At 42.0% G+C, this 20,487-nt stretch overlaps 1 protein-coding gene and 1 long non-coding RNA gene across 5 annotated transcripts; one reads left to right on the forward strand and one right to left on the reverse strand.

Annotated features, from left to right (window-relative positions):
• Positions 1 to 4,824: 4,824 nt before the first annotated feature.
• On the forward strand, positions 4,825 to 19,855 carry NFIL3 (nuclear factor, interleukin 3 regulated). 4 transcript variants are annotated; one of them, XM_037373540.1, is made up of 3 exons: positions 4,825 to 4,973; positions 5,951 to 6,073; positions 15,829 to 19,855. In XM_037373540.1, exon 3 carries the CDS (start codon positions 16,015 to 16,017, stop codon positions 17,389 to 17,391), a length of 1,377 nt encoding a protein of 458 aa, XP_037229437.1. In that variant the 5' UTR covers positions 4,825 to 4,973; positions 5,951 to 6,073; positions 15,829 to 16,014; the 3' UTR covers positions 17,392 to 19,855. The 4 variants fall into 4 exon arrangements, with proteins under 4 accessions (XP_037229437.1, XP_037229434.1, XP_037229435.1 ...); XM_037373538.1 differs by lacking the exon at positions 4,825 to 4,973 and adding an exon at positions 5,607 to 5,816; XM_037373537.1 differs by lacking the exon at positions 5,951 to 6,073 and having other exon boundaries at positions 4,826 to 4,973.
• Positions 5,781 to 6,934, reverse strand: LOC119141322. The gene is made up of 2 exons (XR_005101902.1): positions 6,755 to 6,934; positions 5,781 to 6,096 (listed from the first exon to the last, which is right to left on the reverse strand). It is a non-coding gene; the product is annotated as an uncharacterized LOC119141322 (long non-coding RNA).
• Positions 19,856 to 20,487: the final 632 nt, after the last annotated feature.

The following is a 20,487-nucleotide window of genomic DNA, read 5'->3' on the forward strand; positions in this document are numbered from 1 at the left end:
AAACTGTTGGCCTGTATTGTTTAATTGGAATTATCCAAATATCAGCAGTGAGGCAGCTCTGAGTAATTACACATTTCAAACCTCTCTGGTCCATGGCAACCTCTGAGCAAGGTGCCATGAAGCTGGAACTTAGTGTGCTGCTTGGTGAGCCCATTTCACCACAGGCTGGAAAGAGCTGATCCCGATTGCAATGTCACTTGCCTCCCTCCTGTGCTGTTGGCCGTGAGAAATTGCTGATCTCCCTACCTGTGTGTCATCTCCCCCTTCCTTGCAAACGTATGTGGGCGTAAGGTGTGCCTTGCCTTCTCAGTCACTGCAGGGTGACTGCCCTTTTCCTTCTCCAGTGCTTTTATGTGGTGTGCTACCGATTTCCTACTCATCAGGTCTGCTGCTCATATGTAGAGGGAAGCTTGGACTTTTTTTTTTTTTTTTCCAGGGATATTCATAGCATTTCCCACTTTCTACATACATACTATATGGTTCATAAAATGGCACATTTTCATGTTCTTGAGGGCTTTCCAGTGATTTTTTTTCCACTCTAATCTTGAAAAATGAATGGCAATGCATGTTTCTACTTTCCACAGTATCGGCAGCACTACCTTAGAGTTTCAGTAGTGGCATATATGTTCATTTATTAAAAGAACCTTTTTGAAAATACTTCTCTTTGCATTTAAAATATTCAGGTGCAATCAGATACTTCCTTTAGTCCTGAAGATACAGCTGTTCTCTACATTGCCTCTGAATCTAAGTAGGGTAACTTGCTAGTGGCTCTGCAGACAGAATTGCCATCTGTGTCCTAAGAAACAGGACATTTCTGTTTTCTTTTAGAGTCATCTAAAATATTTTAATACAACTTTCTTACTGTTTGGTTTTATGTTGTAGATCTGTTTGAGAATATGAAAGCCATTCATAGTCATCGAGTTTGCTTTTGCACTTTCATGTCATGTGAAGGTTATGAATGACCCATCAATCTGAAGTTGGCTCTTGCAGTGCAAAAGTATCATGTAAATTTGCTTTATTTAGTCTGTGCACTTATTGTGCAATTTTTGGTGTTTCTTCACATTTAACAGCTCCAGTAAACATTGCCTCACTTATGTCTGCCTAATTTACAATGTGAACATCTATTTCTCTTGGGTTTGCTTTTAGCAAGAGTACATTACAGCACAAATATTTTTCCAGTACAGTTTCCACAAATGTTCCCAGATGCATGGAAATATTTTGATTAATACTTTGAACTGCAGTCAAATAACTTGCCTTTTTCTTTAATGTATTTTATTTCTGGCTTTGATCTTTATAAAATCAAAATATTATCTATTTTATCATACTTGTGCTACTACTCATCTTGAGCAGGAAGCCCTGGAGGACTTGGTTAGTATTAAACATTTTTGAGCACTGATCACACTAAATATATAAAAAGATTGGTGAACATAGTTTTGCGTGATTGCATTGATATGTAGTGAACCTCCTACAGATATAAAGAATGTAATGGAGGGAAACAAAGGATTGTAGCAGAAGCCGCCATATCTTCAGTAATTCCAGTGCGTATGTGTGTATACATGCACACACATACACATATTAAAAAAAAATGATATAAATATATAAAACTTATTTAAATATGTTTAATAGATCATAATCTTAAAAAGTATTTTATTCTTATTTTGCTCCAGGCTCTATGTTATTTCAATTATTATGTTGTACTGTATGTGGACTATAATAAAGTTGAGGAATTAAAGCCTTTCTTCTTTGGAGACTTCTACTTGGGACTTCTACTGTTGACTTAAACTGATTCTGAATTTCAGACTGGGTCATACCTAGAGCTTCTATTACAGAAAGCCCAAGAGGCATGGATACAAGTGAATGCAAAGGAGTCAATCAGTGTTAGAGGTGACAGACATTACTTTGTTATATTTTTGTTAATCACTTTTCAATTACTCCTTTTCTAGACCCTTCATGCAGTACTATGATTCAGTATAGGCTCAGCAGTGCTCATTAAGCCAAAATCAGAGGTAGATTAAAATAATTTTTGTGTAGTAATAAAAACCAATGAACCTAAAGGAGCTGAAGTGAATATTGTGCTGTCCAAAAGCGAGTTTAAATCCTACCATGCTAGAGTCAGCTGAGAATTTAGCTAAAGATCTTCATGACCTACTTCATCCCTCCAGTAGGAAAATCAGCAGAGGTGGATAATCACAGAAAGATTCTCTTTTTAGAGTTTTCCCGAAAGCCTTCGACTCCCTTTGTGCAGAATGCTAGCTATGGCTTTCATCTGTGCTATTTTTTTTCTGTACCTCAGGAGAGGAGGAAAAATGAGAAATACGTTCCTTCAGCCACACACATCAGCATTCAGCCCTCTATCTTAACCTTATGCTTGGGTTTGCTGAGCACCCACACTCAGGTTTGGAGCGTAAGAACAGATTTTGCTATAGAAAGTTTTGACCCTCCTGAACTCCTCAGAGTAGAAGTAATATGAAATGTAGAAATTATCTTTGTCACTAATCTGGGAGAAAGATCAGGTCTGATTTTATGGCTGATTATAATTAGTGACAAACATATAAGCAAATAGGCTACCAAACTCCATCTGGAATATTATTTCCAGGACTGTTCACCCACGTAGGAAGGATATTATTGCCTTGGAGACTTCTTTCTATATTTCAAGAATCTAAGTTATGAAGGCAAATTTGAATTACCGTGTTTATTTTTTCTAAGTACAAGGTTTAAAGTTGTTTAAAGTATATAGCCAGGATTCATCATAAATATTTTCTATGGTGAAAATGGCATGTACCTTTCCATTTTAAAAGTTGCCTGAAGTTTTGGGATTTACATTAGTTTTGGACAGTCCGGGGCCTCTCAAGTGCATTTGTATTAGCACAATATGCATAGTACGGGATATAATGTGTGCTGCAAGGGTTTCCTCACATAGGTTCTCCCAGGGTGCCTAGGACCTTAAGCAGACCACCAACGTTTATGAGCAAGCAGGTCTTCAAGATCATTGCTGGAGCTCACACCTGACATTTCCAGTAGCACACTGACCATCTTTGTGTGTATGTACATCCACTGGCAAGCAGAAGCATGGCAAAAAATTGACTGTGCAGTCCCCAGATGGAGGCAGTGGTCGATCTCCTGGACACGGGCTGCTTTTCAGTCCCCTTTCTAGTCATGGTGGGCTCCGTAGTCTGTTACCATTAACAAGGCTCTGTACGCTACATATTAGAAACAGGGACGGAAGAGGGGAAAATTGGTGCGAGTAAGGGTTATTAGACTTGGATAATAAGTAATCTGGGGAGACAGGTAAAAGTGAATTCAAGGCACTTAGATTTATTGTGGAGGGATGATATGGGTATGTGTGATAAAAGACTGAGGGCTGAGATAAACTGAAAAGTATTCAGTGAACTCTTCCAGTGCCCGAATTTGCTTTCTGCTACCTTTGCTTTGCTCCAGGGGGCTATCTCTGTTGACATATAAATACGGGATGACAGAGTAATCTAACAGGGCTATGTTAGTGAGGACTGTGCTGTTTCCATAAGATCGTTTAACAGAATGAAATCAGGTATCATTTATGTTCTGGAAATAGGATTTAATAAAGAAAATTTTCTGTTGTCTCCATAAATTTTATTTGTGAAGGAAAAAGGAGCAGGAGCAACAAACCTGCTGTGAGGGAAAAAAATGAGGAAGGTACATCTCGCACGCTTCATCAGACATGTGTACGTTCAAGCGCATTCTGATGCGAGAAACGGACTTCTGGCTGGCCGTGTGTCACTTTCTAACGCGGAGGTTAAACGAGCGCCCGCCCCTCTTACCGCACCCCCGCTCCGCAGCGCTGCGCCGGGAGCGGCGGGGCTCGCAGGTGCGGCGGGTGGGACTGCGGGCGGCGCCGGCGGGGGGAGGGGCGGCCGGCACCGCTTCACCCAGACCGCGTTCCCCGCTCTCGGGCAGCGTTCCGGCGCTGCCGCCGCAGGCGTGAGGGCAGGGGCGAGGCCGGCGGAAGAAACGCTGTCAGGACGCTGCACCCGTGCCGATGACGGAGGCAGGGCAGCGGCCGCGGCGCGCAGGGTGAGCGCTGCACCCCGTGCCAAGTGCCGGGCGGCGCCGGCGGGGAGCACGCCCAGCGCGGGGCCCGGCCGCCGGCGGCGGGCTCCTTCCTCCCCGGTGCTCCCCCTTCGCCCTGTTACACCGTCGTTACTATTCTCCGCGAGCCGAAGCCGTCGCGCGACCCGCCGGCGGGTTGCCCGTATGCATGGCTAGGCGGCAGGTACGTGCCTCGGGAGCACGGCTCCCGGCTCTTGTGCAACTGCCCCGAGACGGCGGCGCTCCCGCCGGGGCTGCGGGGCTGCTATTTACACGCTATACAGATGCAATCTGATGACGCCACGCGCGCAGGCATCGGTAAGGCTGCGCGAGCTCCGTTCGCCCCGGCACCGCGCGCGGCGGCGCTCAGCCTCCGCCGCGAGCCCCCGCGCAGCCGCCGCCGTTCCCGTTGCCGGGGAGGGGGCGCGGCGCTGCGCCCCTGCGGAAACTGCGCGGGGCGAGCGCCCCCCCCCCGCGGGCCGCGGCGGTTACGTAACCGCCGGCGCCCCCCGCGCTGCTCTTCCCCCCGTCCCCCCCCCGCCCCGCGCCGCCCCCCGCCCCGCCGGCGGTTATGCAATCGCCAGCACACAGACCTACTGTACCACACACCGCCCCGCGCCCCGCCCCGCCCCGCCCCTGGCCGTTCCCATTGGCCGTCCTCAGGCGGTGCGCGGCGCCGATTGGGGCGGCGCGGCCGCCACTCACGGCGCGGCGCGGCTGGCATGCGGGCTATGATCCCCGCGCCGCGCAGCCCTGACCTACTAACACACATCCCTCCGCGCCGCCGCCGCACGCTCCCGCCCGGCCGCTCCGCTGCTGCGCTGCGCGGCACGGCACGGCTGCCCGCCCGCCTCGCTTGCGGCCCGGCGCGGGGCGGCGGATGCTCTGCGCCCCGCGGTGCGCTGCAGGTAGGAAGGCGCGCGTACTTGTGCGGAGCTGTGCGCGGGTACTAAGTTAGCGTGTCCGCCCGGCCTGCGGCGCCTACTGCGCGTCGGCTCGGCTCGGCTCGGGCGGCGGTTACATAATGCGCGCCCAGCCGGCTCCGGCCGCCGCGGGGCGGGGAGGGGTCCGCCCGGCGGGCCGGCTCTGCGCGCTGGCGGGCGGCTCGGTGGAGGGGTGGTGGCGCGGGGGGCAGCCCGTAGCGTGCCCGCCAGAAGCTTTCCCTCGCCGGGGTGCTCGTTCCCGGCGTGCCGCACTACACCCCCCCCTCCCCCTTCGCCTCTCCCAACAGCGACCCCCGGGGCACCGCCGCGGAGCCGCTCTCCCGCGTTGCATAATGTGGCGGCGGGGAGCGGGCGGTCGCGGTGCGGTGCGGGGGTCACAGCCCCGAGCGCCAGCCGCGCCTCGGCCCCCAAACGGGCGGGCGCTGCGTGCTGCCGGAGCCTGCCGGCCGGACCCCCCTTCTCGGGCGGTGCTGGGGGACGTTGCCCGCGGGCGAGCGGGATTAATGGCAGCGGCCCGGCCCCTGTCCCCACGCCGTGCGGGGCCGCGCTTGCCTCAGCCCTTTTCGTCACTTTTGTCGCTGTTTTTCAGGCGCTGCGGGACCGATCGCGTAATAGTTCCTGGAAATGTTGCATTATGTAACCACAGAATTTGCTGGCAGCCGGGCTGGGAAGAGGGAGCTAATTATGCGATTTTATAATCTCGCTACAAAGAAACTAGGACAATCTCGCCTTGTAAAAAAGCCCCCGAAACCCGTAACTGTAACAGTTTTCGTTAAAGTGCGTTTAATAAGGGAAGTAGACAACTGGGTAAGTGGGGAGGCAAGGCGCGCTCGCCGGCTGCGTGCCGGGTGCCTTAAAACGAGATTTGTGTCCGTCTATATTTAGCCCCATCGCATTTTAGCAATTGTGGCTTCATGTGCTATTTCTGGTCTTTTCTCCAGAGCTGTGCGCGTAGACGTTCGAGGCCATTTGCTCGGATTTTTTAACTCCACGCCTTCAGAGACGTTTTGATAAGGCTGTATTTTTAGGAAGGCATTTCGCCCAGACGCTGAGCCATCTCTCCGGTACGGGCTTTCACTTGCTGTTTCTTTAAAAGAAAAAAAAAAAAAAAAAAAAGGAACGTCTAATTTAGGGGAGGAAGGTGTTTAGGAGATGTCAGCCTCGCCGGGGGAGAGAGGTAGAGCCGTCCCGCCTGTGCCCTGACGGCCGCGGCGGGGTGGGGGGTGCCAGGTGCCGCCGGCACCCGGGGGCAGCGGGGCCGGGCCCCGAGGGCCGCCGTCAGCGCCACAAGTAGGTCAGTGTGACAGCCTCGGCGGGGAGTGGAGCTGGTAGGCGACTCCCGATCCGGCGTCCACCTTCCCCGCAGGCTTTGGCCGCGCTCGGGGGTCGCCGTCTCCCCAAGCGGCCGTTGGGAGCCGTTGGTGGCCGTTGGGGCGCGGCGGCGGGCGAGCCAGGGCTGGGGGCGCTGGCGCTCCCCCTCAGCCCTTTGTTCTGGGCTGGGGCGGCGGCGGGCGGGGGGGGGGTGGGTGTCGGCGGGCTGATAGCGCGGGGCCGTGCTGAGGGGGGAGCGGGCCGGGCGCCATGCGGCGCCGGTCACGTAGGGGGCGGCCGGGCCCAGCCGGGCAGCCTTTGTGGCGGGCGCGGTGCGGGGCCGAGCTGCGGGGAGGCGGCACGCCGCCTCCCCGCAGCTCGGTGCGCCCCGCACAACGTCCCCACCTCCCCACCCGTCCTCCCCCTTGTCCCACCGTCGCCTGCAGGCAGGGAGCGCCAGACAAAGGTCCCATCGTCGTGCGTGTGTGTCCGTCCCCCCCCCGTCCCCCCCCCCCGCGCTGTTGCCTGCCTCCCTGCCCTGCGGAAGGGGTACGGCTCGCAGGTAGGCGTGAGATAGCCTTGCACATCCCCCGCTCCCGTGACCCGAGTATTTTCGGCTTTCTCCTTACGTAAGGAACAACAACAACAACCAACCAGAAAAAAAAAAAAAAATGGCCATTGCCCAATTCGGTTATTTTTGCCAAGTCATTTCGGCGTTGCAGTGGTAACAGCCGTGGCTGGACGTCCTGTGCTCTGGGGTCAGCTTATGCCCTGTCGCCAACGGGAGCATAGCTTGGAAGTTGCTGGTGAACAGCTTGGCTTTCAAGATTAGGTGATTATATTTTGTGTGTGTGTGTGTGTGTGCCTGCGACTAAAATGGTCCTCTAAGTAGATGAAACCAACATCACTGTGCTTGTGACTGAAACCTCCAAAGTCCAAACCGAGTACCCCAGACGCTGTCTTTAGGTTTGGTATACCTGCTGTAGGTAGAGGCAGCAACATATTTTGAAAAATGCAATATTCTTGATAACATGCATAAACTTTTCTGCTGCTTGGTTGTTGGGGTCAAGTACAGCTTTGATTGTGAAGCTGCCTTGAGACTTATTGTTGTGTTAAAAATACCACACACACCCCCTTTTTTTTTTCTTGTCCTTGTAACTTGAATGGCTGCGCTGAGTTTCATTGTGTTTGCTCCTGTGTATGTAACCCACTTTGAGTCATCTTTGCCCTCCATAATTAATTCAGTCCAGACCCTTGTTTAAAATACTGCTGTGTATCACTTTTATGGTCCTTATTCAATCAAAATGTTGTCTTTGATGGGAAACTTGAATGAATACAGATTTGGGTTTTGGCCCAAAGACCTGATTTAAACCAGCAAGTTCAAAGATTACTGCATAAAGATCCTTAATATCATTGGCACTAACTGTTATTGTTATAGAAGTTCTTGTGTTACAGATGTCTTTGACTGCTGAAGTGCTAACGGTCTTCAGTTTGATATGCCTCCACTTTCCATTTTTATTTACTCTGTATTTTTAACTCATTCTCCAAAGGATTCTTAACTAGCTTTTAAAATATCGAGCTTCCTGGATTCAACTTCAAAGCCTCAAATTTCTGCTGTTTGGGGTTTTTTTTGTTTGTTTGTGGTTGGGTTTTTTTGGGGGGGGGGGGCGGCTAGTGTTTTTTTTTTTTTTCCTAAAGGAACTGATCTGAAAGGTGTCAAAAAGCTTAGAGTCTTCCCATGAGCAATATGAACTTACATGACCTCCTCACAGCTTATCTCATCCTAAGAAGGAACAGTATTTGCCATGCTTTGGCTGAAATTTGTAGAACATACAGACATTCTTTCTGTTGCATATTGCAATAAAGTCTAAATAGAATCTGTGAAAGGTATCAGTACCATGCTGCTTTTTTCAATCCTTTGTCTTGAAATAAAACTCATAAATAAAATAAACCTTTAGCTCATTTTAAATTGACTTATTTTAAAAAAGTTATGCAAACTGTCCTTATGCAATAATTTTTTTCCAGACAGCAATCTTGCTGCTGTTATAACATCACTATGATGCAATAACATGAACAATAAAATCCTCTGTTTGAGTCTTATTACACACTGTTAAGCAATGTATCTGACTCATCAGCTTAATTGACTCTTCTAGGTGACCTTGCCATGATCATTACAGCCAGTTATGAGATATAAATGTGCTTAGGATATGTAATAGAAACAAAAATGCAAATAGATGGCCAATTCTTGCAGTCTGTTCTAAAAGAAAATGACAGTCCATGTTACAGTATTTTACAATGTTTGAAAATAATTGAAAAAATATATATATTTTTTTTTTTAGAAAACAAGGTATATGTAGCTGTTTAATAGTGATGCTAAGCATGACTGTCAAAAATAAGATTGTGTAAGCAAGGGCATACTTGGACTTGACTCAAAATGTGATAGAAACAACTGCCTTAAAAACTCATTGTGTTAAAAGGTGGATCTGAAATTAATTATTATTAAGACCTCCTTAGATAACCTGTGTTTTTTTCTAATTCGTGTGTTGAATTGATCCATGCCCAAACTAGCATACTATGAGACTGGGTCTAGTGACAGGTACTACACAAATCTATCTTCTAGCAGAAATAAAACCTTATTTAAAGTTGGGGGACTTTTCGCCTTTCTTGAGTTGCTCCATCTTGGTGTAATTTTCAGTCTGTCCTGAAGTATTTGAATAATTAACCAGTTTTTGCCACAGAGGTGGCTGCACAGCCGTTAGCTGTATAGATGCCCATACTGCAAGACCTCCACTTACGACTAGAACACAACCCAATAAAGAAAATGGTGCTTGGCATGGGCAGTGATCTTCCTGCCTGGACCATCTCACAGAACCAGAGCTCTAAAAATTGCTATTCTCTGTTCTGTTTGCAATGAGTGGTAGATACCGACATTTTACAGGTGGTGTTTGTTTTACATATTTGTACTTCAGCTGTTATATAACAAGATGTATGCTTAGAACATCAGCTGGGATTAATTGACATAATTCTGTTGCCTTTAAATAGCGCTCTATAAATGTAGGTCATCTGAAACTCTGGTCCATGCTTGGCATTTTAAGACCATAGTTCAATAATAAAAAAACATTTGTTGTCAGAATAATTAACAATTGATTTTGTTTGTTGTTGGGTTTTTTATGGCTCTTAACTGAGGGAAAGCTGAGATTGTATTTCCAGAACATTGTTACTATTAATTAAGTCACAGCTTTTTGCTGTCTAGTTTTTCCTGCTGTCAAGTAGCTATTGGAACGAGCAGAAACATACTGTCATAGTACTATAACTTCAGTAACCATTGTTTCTATTGGGGTCTTATTAAAAGTACTGGAAAGTGATGTGATTATTTCAAATGGCATGATTTATATGCACATACACAAAATACAGTTATTGTACTTATATAATTAAATACATAAGTTATATATGTATTTCCTTTAAGTTATATTTGTATTTACTTTGCTTCTTAGTTTTAGAGTTTTTCCTGGCATGTTGGGTAACATTGTTAGATCTTGTTTTCCATCCTTTAAAACAAAGCAGTAAACAGCTTGTTTGATTCTACCAGATCTGTTCAATTTTTCCCATACTGTTTTCCTAAGGAAATGGAATAAAATATAGGTCAAATTTGCACCTATTAAGCTTGACTGACCTTTTTGAGCAACAGCTACCTCTAACGTATGTTTCCTGCTCTCCAAATAATATTTTTATTTGTGTAATATGTGTAATTTACCTTTGGAAAGAAGGCTGTACTTTAATTTGTAGTTATTAAGATAAACAGTAACTTAAGTAGTTTTCCTAACAATGAAAGTCTTCTGTAAAAATTAAATGTGACATCAACTTTCTGGGGTTTGGACAGCTTGGAGGTGGGTAATATGAAGGTGCAGTAGTGTTCCAAGTTTCATGACTATTTTATTCATTTTTTTATATATATTTGTTTGAAAAGGGGCATAATAAATAATTTTTTTATGTTCCCAGTGGACTACATTGTGTAGACATCTCCCATTACTTTCTTTCAATAAGATGATCAACATTTTAGCAAAAATGGGTCATCTTGTACAAAGCTATCATCATCAGTGTTCCACTGACCTAATTACACATTGATCCTGAAACGGTAAGCATTTAAGATGCCCATGAAGTTGTAAGGAAGGGGAACTGTGTACAAGATCAATAGTTCTGCATTGCTCAGTGCTATTGTAATGGATTTGTGGTCTCCATGAATGTAACTGTATAATGGCAGTAATTGATGGTAACTTTTGTACTGTAAATGCTTTTCCCTTTTGTGACTGTGGATACCCTGTCTGTCATGGCATAAAATGTAGTCACCTAGTTTTTTCCCAGAAAGTTTTAAGTTCTTTTGCTCTACATTCTCTAGACCCTCTTGCCCCCAAATCTTTTCTAGGGAAAATATCCTATTCCAGTGGAGCTAGCATTAGAGCTTTTCTTCAACAGTAATAGAATTTTGTTAATGGTACTAGATAAAAGGCAAGAAAAAGTATGTTGAAGGATTTCAGTGGAGGTTGGAATGAGGCCACATCCTCTGTTGGAGAGGATTTCTGACTTATGACAGACCTGAGAGGTGCAGAATTCCATGGCATATTTTTTTTCTGTGAAAAACGGTAGAGTTAGAATAGCTCTGAAGTATTTCAGCAGTGTTTAGGCAGGCTGTGTATTCTTGACCTAAGCTTAAACTCTGCCTCCTGTCCTGCATGTGCAATGAGGATGATATTTTTTCTGTACCTCATAGAAGTCTTGAGACAGATAGCAACTGTTTTTAAAACACTTTGAATATAAAGTGCAAACTATATGCTTCAGTTTTTCAAAGTTTGGATTGCAAACTGGTATCTGAGCAGGTTGTACACCAGCCTTTCTGGTATGTAGACAGATTTTCAAAACAGATAACCTGTGACAGAATGGTAGCAGTAATATAATTAATGATACCTATGGAAAATATGGACGACAGCAACTGAAAATATGCACAGACGTATTGGTAATGAGCTTTAATTGTTTTTTTGCAGGTTGCCATATAGTACTGACAGTGATAGAGGCATGTGGTTTGTTTTTTTTTCCTAAAACAAGAAGTTGTGCCATTATTTTCTTCCATTTTGATGGACTGAGAAATGTTTTGGACACATGGTGATACAAAAGTGAATTGTGGTTGAGCATCCAGCTGGTAGAAATGTGATTTTATGAAACTGAATGAAAGCCCTATCAAAATATTAGAGCAATAGAATTAAACAATTGGTTGTCTCATTCTGTGATACATTTGAAAAATTAGGTGTGGAGGTAGCATGAATTATTTTGTGAAATACCAAGAATAATATGGAGTTACTCTGTGGGGAAACATGTACGTGGGAAGGCCCACGTGCATTCTTTAAAGTGGAAATTACTTGTGTGATTAAATTACACAGAAAAGAAAGATTGTGGCCCTGTCCTTCAACTTTCTGAAACTTTTCAATTATTAGAGTGTGAATACACAAATCCCCAGGATTAATCCTTAATGTACTATTTGACACAATCAGTTCACTGAAGTATTTTTTGAAGTCCATGGATAAATTAATTTTTCATGATTACTGCATACATAATTTCTTGCTTCAATGGCATGAGTTCTATACAACAGTCTCATTAATACTTGGATCTGGAATTGTACCCTGCTTCTATTGAAGCCAATGGCAAAAATTGCTGGGGGAGCAAGACTGGGTCTGTAATTAAGTTAATAGGGTCAAGTGTTATTACATTGTTGAATTGTCACTCAATGCCATTAACATCAACCAACCAAGAATATATACATATATATCTTTAGCAGTGACTAATGTAAGGCAGTATTAAATGTTGGTTTTATAACACTTTACGAGGGAGTGATAAAGCAATTGAAAAATTAATCATAAGGGAAAATATTGGAATCTGAAATATATTCAGAGGAATCATTACAGTTCATTAATTTATGTGTAAATACCGATGTTTTCCAGTGGAATTATAAAATGCAAGTGAAGGAAATGGCTGGCTTCACTGAAGGCATTTTACCATTATCATCAGATGGAATTTAATTGGTTTACAGACTCAGCATTGGGCTGATCCACATGGAGAAATATTCATAAACAAGGGCTTTGACTCCTGTGTGTTAAGCAGCAATTCCAGTTCTCATGATAAAAGTGCTGAAGGAAGATGTAGAAAGAAGTAAAGATATATTGTTTTGCTAATTCACTAAAGCAATGGCATTAGAACTAACTACATAAATAGCAAACCAGTAGGACTATGTCAGTGGGTTAAACATCTGTCTTGACAGCTTTACTGTTGGACTCTGACAAGACAGCAAAGTTCAATACTGCACACAAAAACGTGCTTGTTTTGATACACAATTAATATTTGATGTAGCTTTGCATGCTACTTACGTTCTGTCTGTTTGTGCCAGGAACAGTGTGTGCAGGAGAGAGGCTGGCCAAAACGGGAGTTACCAGTGCTACAGTGAGCAGGTCGTATACTGGAATGGCTCAGACTGCAGAAGTCCCGTGGAACACAAGGGACATGAGCTCTGCAGGCTGTTGGGTTGTGAAGTGCAGCTCAGTGCCAGTGTTAGGCTGCAGGAGATTGTTTGCACATGCAGTTGAGTTTTTACTGATACACAGATGGTCATACTGATAAACTATAAAGATACATTCCTTTAGGAAACCCCCCTGAACAAGCCAACAACTTTTTTCTCATTATTATTATTATTATTATCATCATTATTTTTGTCATTATTAGTATTTTTCTTAGATTACAGTGTTGGACAAATGCCAAAGTGTGATCACTTTGAGCTGGAGACTATACAGGTGTTCTTACATTCACAAAGTCGTAGTTCTTATCCTAAAACAGTCTTGTGGGGAAATCGAAGATTGGAATATAGAGGAAAAGAGGCTGGATTAAATCTGTGTAGGTACAGTTTCATTCTTTTAAGATATGCGCAGATCCTGTAAGTACTTCCTTGCTGTTGCTACTGTTATGAGTAAGTGTAGATGTTCCAGGGTATATGGCAGATAAATATACAGGAAATAGTGATGAATGCATGTTAGTATCCGTTTTCTAAGAGAATAAATTTTTATTTGGGTTTGAGTGTAGCTCTCTAGTACTGTTAAATGCAGTAAGATGTCTGTATTTGTAAGGCTCTGAAATGTCACAAAAGTTGTTTTGAACCCTTTTGATTTTCGTGACAGTTGGCTGAGATGTATACTAAGAGGCAAGTGATGATTTCATAGGTATTCAGACATGTTATACTGTTTCCTGCTGTTCGCTGTAGAAGCTGTGTGTACAGAAATGCAGAAGTTATTAATGATACAAGTGAATGCAGTGGCTGTAGTATATCAAGACAATTATGGATCAATAGCTGTGCATTCTCAGTGCTACAGGATAATGAAATAAAATCCCAGTATTGTTATTCTTTTAATGTAGTCGTGTTACAGAGATCTACAAATGTCACAAGAATTCCTGTGGCCTTTTTTAATTTTTAAATTCTGTGTGTTCAACAATGATATTTTTTTTTAGAACTAGTGAGTTGCACTAGATTTAAAATGATATGCATATTAATTAAACCACTGATTACGTGTAGCAGTGAAATTGGGCAGAATGGCTATACAGATTCTTCAGCAAATCAAATTATGCTGACTGTTTGGACAAATGGATGTTGCTTTGTTGTAGGGCTTATTTTTGTTTTTAAACCTGATCCAGCTCCTATTTAACTTGACAGAAAGCTCCCTTTGACTCTGATTTGAATTTTGGATCAGGATCTAACTATATAATTGCTTGTACATTAGAGATACATTTCTCCTTTACAAACATGGCAATTTGTGGTGCTGCTTTTGCACTAAAATATTAGATGCTGTCTTTGGTGTGGCTGGCTTCTAAATCTATTTTCCATTAAGGCTGTGTTATCGAAGACAAATAGTTACATGTCAGTAATTAACCATGGATTTTAGGAAATTCTACTTAGCTGTTCTATTAAATGTGTTAATTTTTCATGACAGAAGAGTTGGCATGGTCTGATGGAACAGAACCCAGCTTGAAACCTGAGTCTTTATGACCCTGCTTAATTGTTATTACATCACTCACTCCTCTTTGCCTTCTGGGAAAGACAAGAGAACCTGGCAGAATACAATTCATTAATTCTTTCATAACTTTCCCAACTGATAATGTTAAAATTAGTTTCATTAGTCATTGTGAAAACATTCCCAATAAATAGTGACATTAATCTGAAGTGGCTGACTCTTTTTGTTTTGGTTTTTGTTGTTGTTTTGTTGAGGGGTTTTTGTTGCTGTACAGGCAAGAATCATTGTTGTCTCAATAGTCAGTTCTATAAAAGCACTTGGCATATTACATTTATTTTACCAGAAACATGACTGACTGTAGAAAATGAGATATTGAGAAGCTATATCTCAGATCAAGACTAAATGGTCTTTTGAGAATAAAGTATTTTTAGATTAAGAGGGACCAAACAGAACGAAGACCAATTTAAATGCTAAGTTCAAATTTATCATTAAAATGTCTGAAGCTAAAGGTTAAGCTAGTTTTCCTTTGTTAATGGTAAGATTTTTACATCTAAACTTCCACTTTAATGCAAACAGTATTTTCTAAAGGTACACATGCCTCAATGGTATTAAACTTTACTTTGATGTAATAAGACTATTTTTCAAGTGCAAATTACTAATTAAATGTTACATCTCTAATGTATTTTTCAATACTGATTTTAAAAGTTTTCTTTGTAAGACAAGAAAAAAATTACCTAATACTTTTTTCCTTGCCAGTATTTTTTAATAGTTAGATATTTGCCCAAATTATGTGTATGTATTGACTAGTTTGAATTGATATGATTGATCAAAAAAGGCATTTTAAAATTTCAAGTGTGTATAAGCATTTGTGTATTTATAACTATATATGCATAGATATATTTTTTTATAGGATGCAAAACCAGTAATTAAATCTTTAACAGTTTCAATGGATAGTGGTGTTATTTTAAGACAATAGAAAGCACTCCACCTTCTATAAATGTGTATGTTATTTTTAATCCATGACGGACCCAAATATATGGCATTTTTAAGTCACACACTACAGCTGTTTTCAGAAAAGATGCTTTAATATGAAGAACAAGATACTATCCAGGGCTGCTCATCAACATGCCTGGTGTCCTGCGGTATTAACTGTTGGAGGCTTCAGTTGGTCAGTGTTATCATGGAAAGTTCTGTGACAACATTACTGTGGGATCAAAACTCAAAAATATTTTGACTGATTTTTTTTTTTTTTTTTTTTTTGCATGGATCATATTACATTTTTTTTGGAAGTAATTTGCTGTGCAGGTATCATAAAGCTTAGAATATCAGTTTTTTCAATGTTGAGCTGTCTTCATATTTCAGCAGATTTAATGAACAAAATGCTAGTCTTTTTTTATCAAAAACTACTTTTGCATGTCCTGAACCTGCAATTCCTAGATAGTAATCAAATTCTCTATTTATTCCAGGTTTTTAAGAAGATTCCTGTTTCCTCAGCTAAGAAAATTGGTTCTAGACACTTCTGTCTGAGACTATGAAAGAAAAGGAAGAATGTGTGTGGATTTAAAATTACTGTATTTATCAAGTGGAGTGAGAAATACTGGGGAAATAGCTTGCTCTGTTGCTTATTGTAGATCTTCTACAAATTGTTTCTGATGCAGCTGAGAAAAATGCAGACCCTTAAAAAAGAACACGGACCTGTTGACACAAGTAGCAATGTGGACAAAATCATGGTACTTAAGTCAACTTTAGCAGAAGTGTCTGAAGAATTGTCTACAAATGAAGATATACTACTTACTGAAGCAAGTAGTGGAAAAAGCAAATCTTCAGCTTGCCGGAGAAAGCGAGAATTCATTCCAGATGAAAAGAAAGATGCTATGTATTGGGAGAAGAGGCGAAAAAATAATGAAGCTGCCAAAAGATCTCGTGAAAAACGGCGACTGAATGACCTTGTCTTAGAGAACAAACTAATTGCACTGGGAGAGGAGAATGCCACTTTGAAGGCAGAGCTGCTTTCATTGAAGCTAAAGTTTGGTTTAATTAGTTCTGCAGCCTATGCCCAAGAGATACAGAAACTCAGTAGCTCAACAACTGTGTATTTCCAAGACTATCAGAGTTCCAAATCAAATATTAACTCATTTGCAGATGAACATGAACCATCTATAGTCGGTAGCAGTTGTATTTCTGTCATTAAACACTCTCCTCAAAGCTCAATGTCTGATGTGTCTGAAATATCATCTGCAGAGCATACTCAACCAAGTCGTATACAAAGCAACTGCAGAAGTCCTGAAAATAAGTTCCAGATTATAAAACAAGAGCCCATGGAATTGGAGAGAGAGACAAGAGATGACAGAGGTTCATATAAAGCATCCATATATCCAAACTACATGGGAGCTACCTTTAACGTGTACTCACATTCTCCTCCTCTCTTGCAAGTTAATAGGTCCTCCAGTAATTCCCCCAGAACATCAGAAACTGATGATGGTGTAGTTGGAAAGTCATCTGATGGAGAAGATGAACAGCAGGTTCCTAAGGGTCCAATCCATTCCCCAGTTGAACATAAAAATGTTCATGCAACAGTTAAAGTTCCAGAAGTGAATTCTTCAGCCTTGCCTCACAAGCTTCGAATTAAAGCCAAAGCCATGCAAGTTAAGGTGGAAGCAATGGATAATGACTATGAAGCAACACAGAAATTGTCATCACCCATTGACATGTCTTCAAAAAGACATTTTGAGCTTGAAAAGCATGGTGCACAAAACTTGGTGCATTCTTCTCACACTCCTTTCTCGGTTCAAGTGACTAACATCCAAGACTGGTCACTTAAACCAGAACTCTGGCATCAGAAGGAACTCAATGTAAAAATTCAGAGTGGTTGCAAAACTGGAGTTGTTGAAATAAAAGACAATATCTACAATGTCTCTGAGTCAGAGAACCTGTATTTGAAGCAGGGCATAGCAAGCTTATCTGCAGAGGTTGCGTCACTTAAAAGACTTATAACTACACAACAAATCTCTGCATCAGACTCTGGTTAAGTTACTACTGAATAAAGGCTTATTGTTTTAAAGGATGTCATTTGCAGTAGATCAACATGTTTTGTATTATGCGGAATTTTCACTGGACTTGTGATGTCATTTCACTGTAATGTTCACGTAATGTCTGATTGGTGTCTTTTTGTGCACAAATTATTATGAAGACTAGGTTGTGTCATGATCACTATGCCTTGTGTATAGTCAAATAGCCTGTACAAAGGCTGTATATAGTGAACTCTATTTTCTTTTTGTTCTTCTACTATAAAGCGTGCAAGTTACCAGTTACAATAAAATATTGGTGACAAACACAGAACATCTACTCCAGTTCAGTTGATTTTATGAACTTGTAAATAAGTTGTTAATTAAAAACTGGCTTTTTCTTACACTGTGCTCAATTTCACTTACGTTTGGTTTTTACAGCCTAACAACCAAATTACAATTTACAACATGTGTAGTCTTTCTGGCCACCTTTTTCCTTAACTCCTTTTTTAGAAGAGAATAGAAATAAAGTGAATATTTATAAGTGAAACAGTACCGATTTATAGCCTTAGCCTTCTTTAACTTATTTATTAGTGGAAGTTAACCAAAAACCATACAAATTCTAACCCAGTAACTAATATCAGCAACCTTTTTTTGTCATTCTATCTCACATGAGACTGTAATGAGTTTCCTGAATGGTTAATTGTGATGAACCATTTTTTCAATATGGTAACTTGATGTTTTAGATGAAGTTATTTAAGTTGGATTTGTGCATCTGCAAAGTTTTCAGAGCCTTGCAGTGTAAGAATTGGACAACACCATCTCTGTCAAGGGTTGGCTTGTGTGTGCAAGGGGTGCAGATGTGGAAAGAAGTATGCACAAAGGCTGCATAAAAGAGTCTGTTCCTCTTGTATACCATGGTTCTTTCCTTGGCAGACTGTGGTTCACCTGTAGATGAAGGATAAGGCTACTGGATCTGTAAAGTTTGAGCTCAACTAGGCAAATATTTATATAAGGGGCAGGCAATAGTAGTAGCAAACTTAGAGGAGACTATCTGCTGTTTTAGTTCCCAGTGTGGGACATAATGCAATTGTAAGCAAGTTGTAGAACCAATTTGGCCTTGGTTTCAGTGGCTTGGTTAACTGAACTGGAATACCCTGTCTCACTATGGAGCATTTTGCAAGAACTTCTTACATGTAAAATAAAGACTGTGTGAAGAACTGCACAATCCAGATACTACTAGCCCCTTACAATTTATGCAGATGATAAGTTCTTCACTTTATGTCTGGACAGGGCTGCGATGCTCTTTGTCTTTGAGAAGAGCCATTGAACCACAGAGACTACAATTGCATCACACATCCTTGGTTTGGCTTACCAAAGTCTTTCATTTTAAAATTTAAAATAATTTATAAATAGAACATAGACTTGGCAGAGGTTCTTTTCATGATACTTCCCCTTCTTTTAACATACTAATATATCAGACTAACAATTAAGCTTTTTCTGAAAAGGCTTTTTATTAATTGCCATACTGTATAATGAATGGAACCTTTCCATAGAATTAAAATACTAATTAAGAAAACAATATGTAGGTATTGTTTTTTAAATTCATACTTGACTTGAGTGAGAGGAAGTTTGTCAATTTTTTGGGGATATGAAGAGGAGTCTGAGTCGCTCCTAATAGCTCTGAAGCTTGGTCCAGCAGTCAAGGCAATGGCAAAACTCCCTGATGTCAGCAAGACCAGGATTTGATTCTGTACCTTTTCAGGAGCTGATGATTCACAGTCACGTTCTGGGAGGACCTTGGCACAGAAATCACTGGTACTTTCTGAGCTTTTTTGAGCCTTCTAACTGCTATGCTGTATTTGTGGCATTCAGAGTTAATAAACTGTTATTCTTTTTTCATGCCTTAATAATACAATAGACCCCACAGCTGGGCTCTGTATGTATTTGGTAATTAATATAGATGACATTTCAATGTTACTGAAAATAAGCTCAGGATTATTGCATGAAATGTAAAAATTTGCATTGAATGATGGGGATATGAGACATGAGGCAGTGATTACTACTGTCTCTTTGCTTGCTAAGTATCTTCTGTAAGCAACAATAAAATTCTTTAAATATTTTGCATATTATTTATCACATGTAATGTGTTAAAAGAGAGGACTTAAAACTCTCAGTGTTGCCATCTGTGTAAGCCTAGATCTATTGGTTTTTGTTTTTTTTCCATTTCTTGTTAGAGTTGTTTGTCATAATGGAAGAATGTTGTCCTCTTTCTAGCTCATTATATATTTTGTGTATCTGTTTTGTGCAATTAATACTTAACAGTAATGATGTAGTTAATTTGTTGAAGGATGTCATTGCAAGAAAGTTATAGCATGGAGCTTAGGAGCACAATCAGATGTTATTTATACTCCCTTTATACCTTAGTGTTATGCTTCATTTGAAGAAAGAAATAAATAATTTGTCTTTTGTTCAAAACCAGATCTAATTACAACATGACTTTCTATTACATTCATCATCCTAGTCCAACACAGAGGTGTTAGCTGCGGTTGATGACGAATCTTCCTGTGCTGAACTCAGTATTTCTGCAGCAAGTATTTGGAGTATCTTCCACAGGCGTTGTGAGGTTACGAAGTTGCAGCAGTGTGGGTGGTATATACAAAGCCCTGATCTTGGCTACAGTTGCACTTTCACCAGATGCAACTGTCAACAGCTTCACTGCAGTGTACATGCGGTGTAGATGGCCCCTCACTCAGACACCACCCACCACCACCCCCCTCTTTCCCTACCTTTAGCCTGCTTTCCTTCAAGACATGGTACTGGGAAAGATGGAGAGTCACTCTGAGTGGGGAGAAGAAGAGAATGCAGTGGGACGCTGCTCCCCTGCTCCAGCTTTCAGCTGGTACGCAGTTACGCATGAGTATGACCAGGGGAGCTGGGGAATCAGATAGCTGTGCCCTTTCAGCCTGCCTTCCCTTACTGCAGAAAACAGAATCAGCCTCCGTGAGAATACCCTTGACTGGTCTGCTAGTCTGTCCATTAGAGATCAGAAGGTTGGTTTGAACACATAATGGGCTTTACCTAAGGGGATATAAACTGGTATCACATCCTCCAAGTTAG

This window comes from Falco rusticolus, chromosome Z (assembly GCF_015220075.1).
Source record: "Falco rusticolus isolate bFalRus1 chromosome Z, bFalRus1.pri, whole genome shotgun sequence".
Classification (NCBI taxonomy): domain Eukaryota; kingdom Metazoa; phylum Chordata; class Aves; order Falconiformes; family Falconidae; genus Falco; species Falco rusticolus.

Excerpts from the sequence above, each read along its gene's own strand:
- NFIL3 (XM_037373540.1), top strand. The coding sequence starts at position 16,015 with ATGCAGCTGAGAAAAATGCAGACCCTTAAAAAAGAACACGGACCTGTT.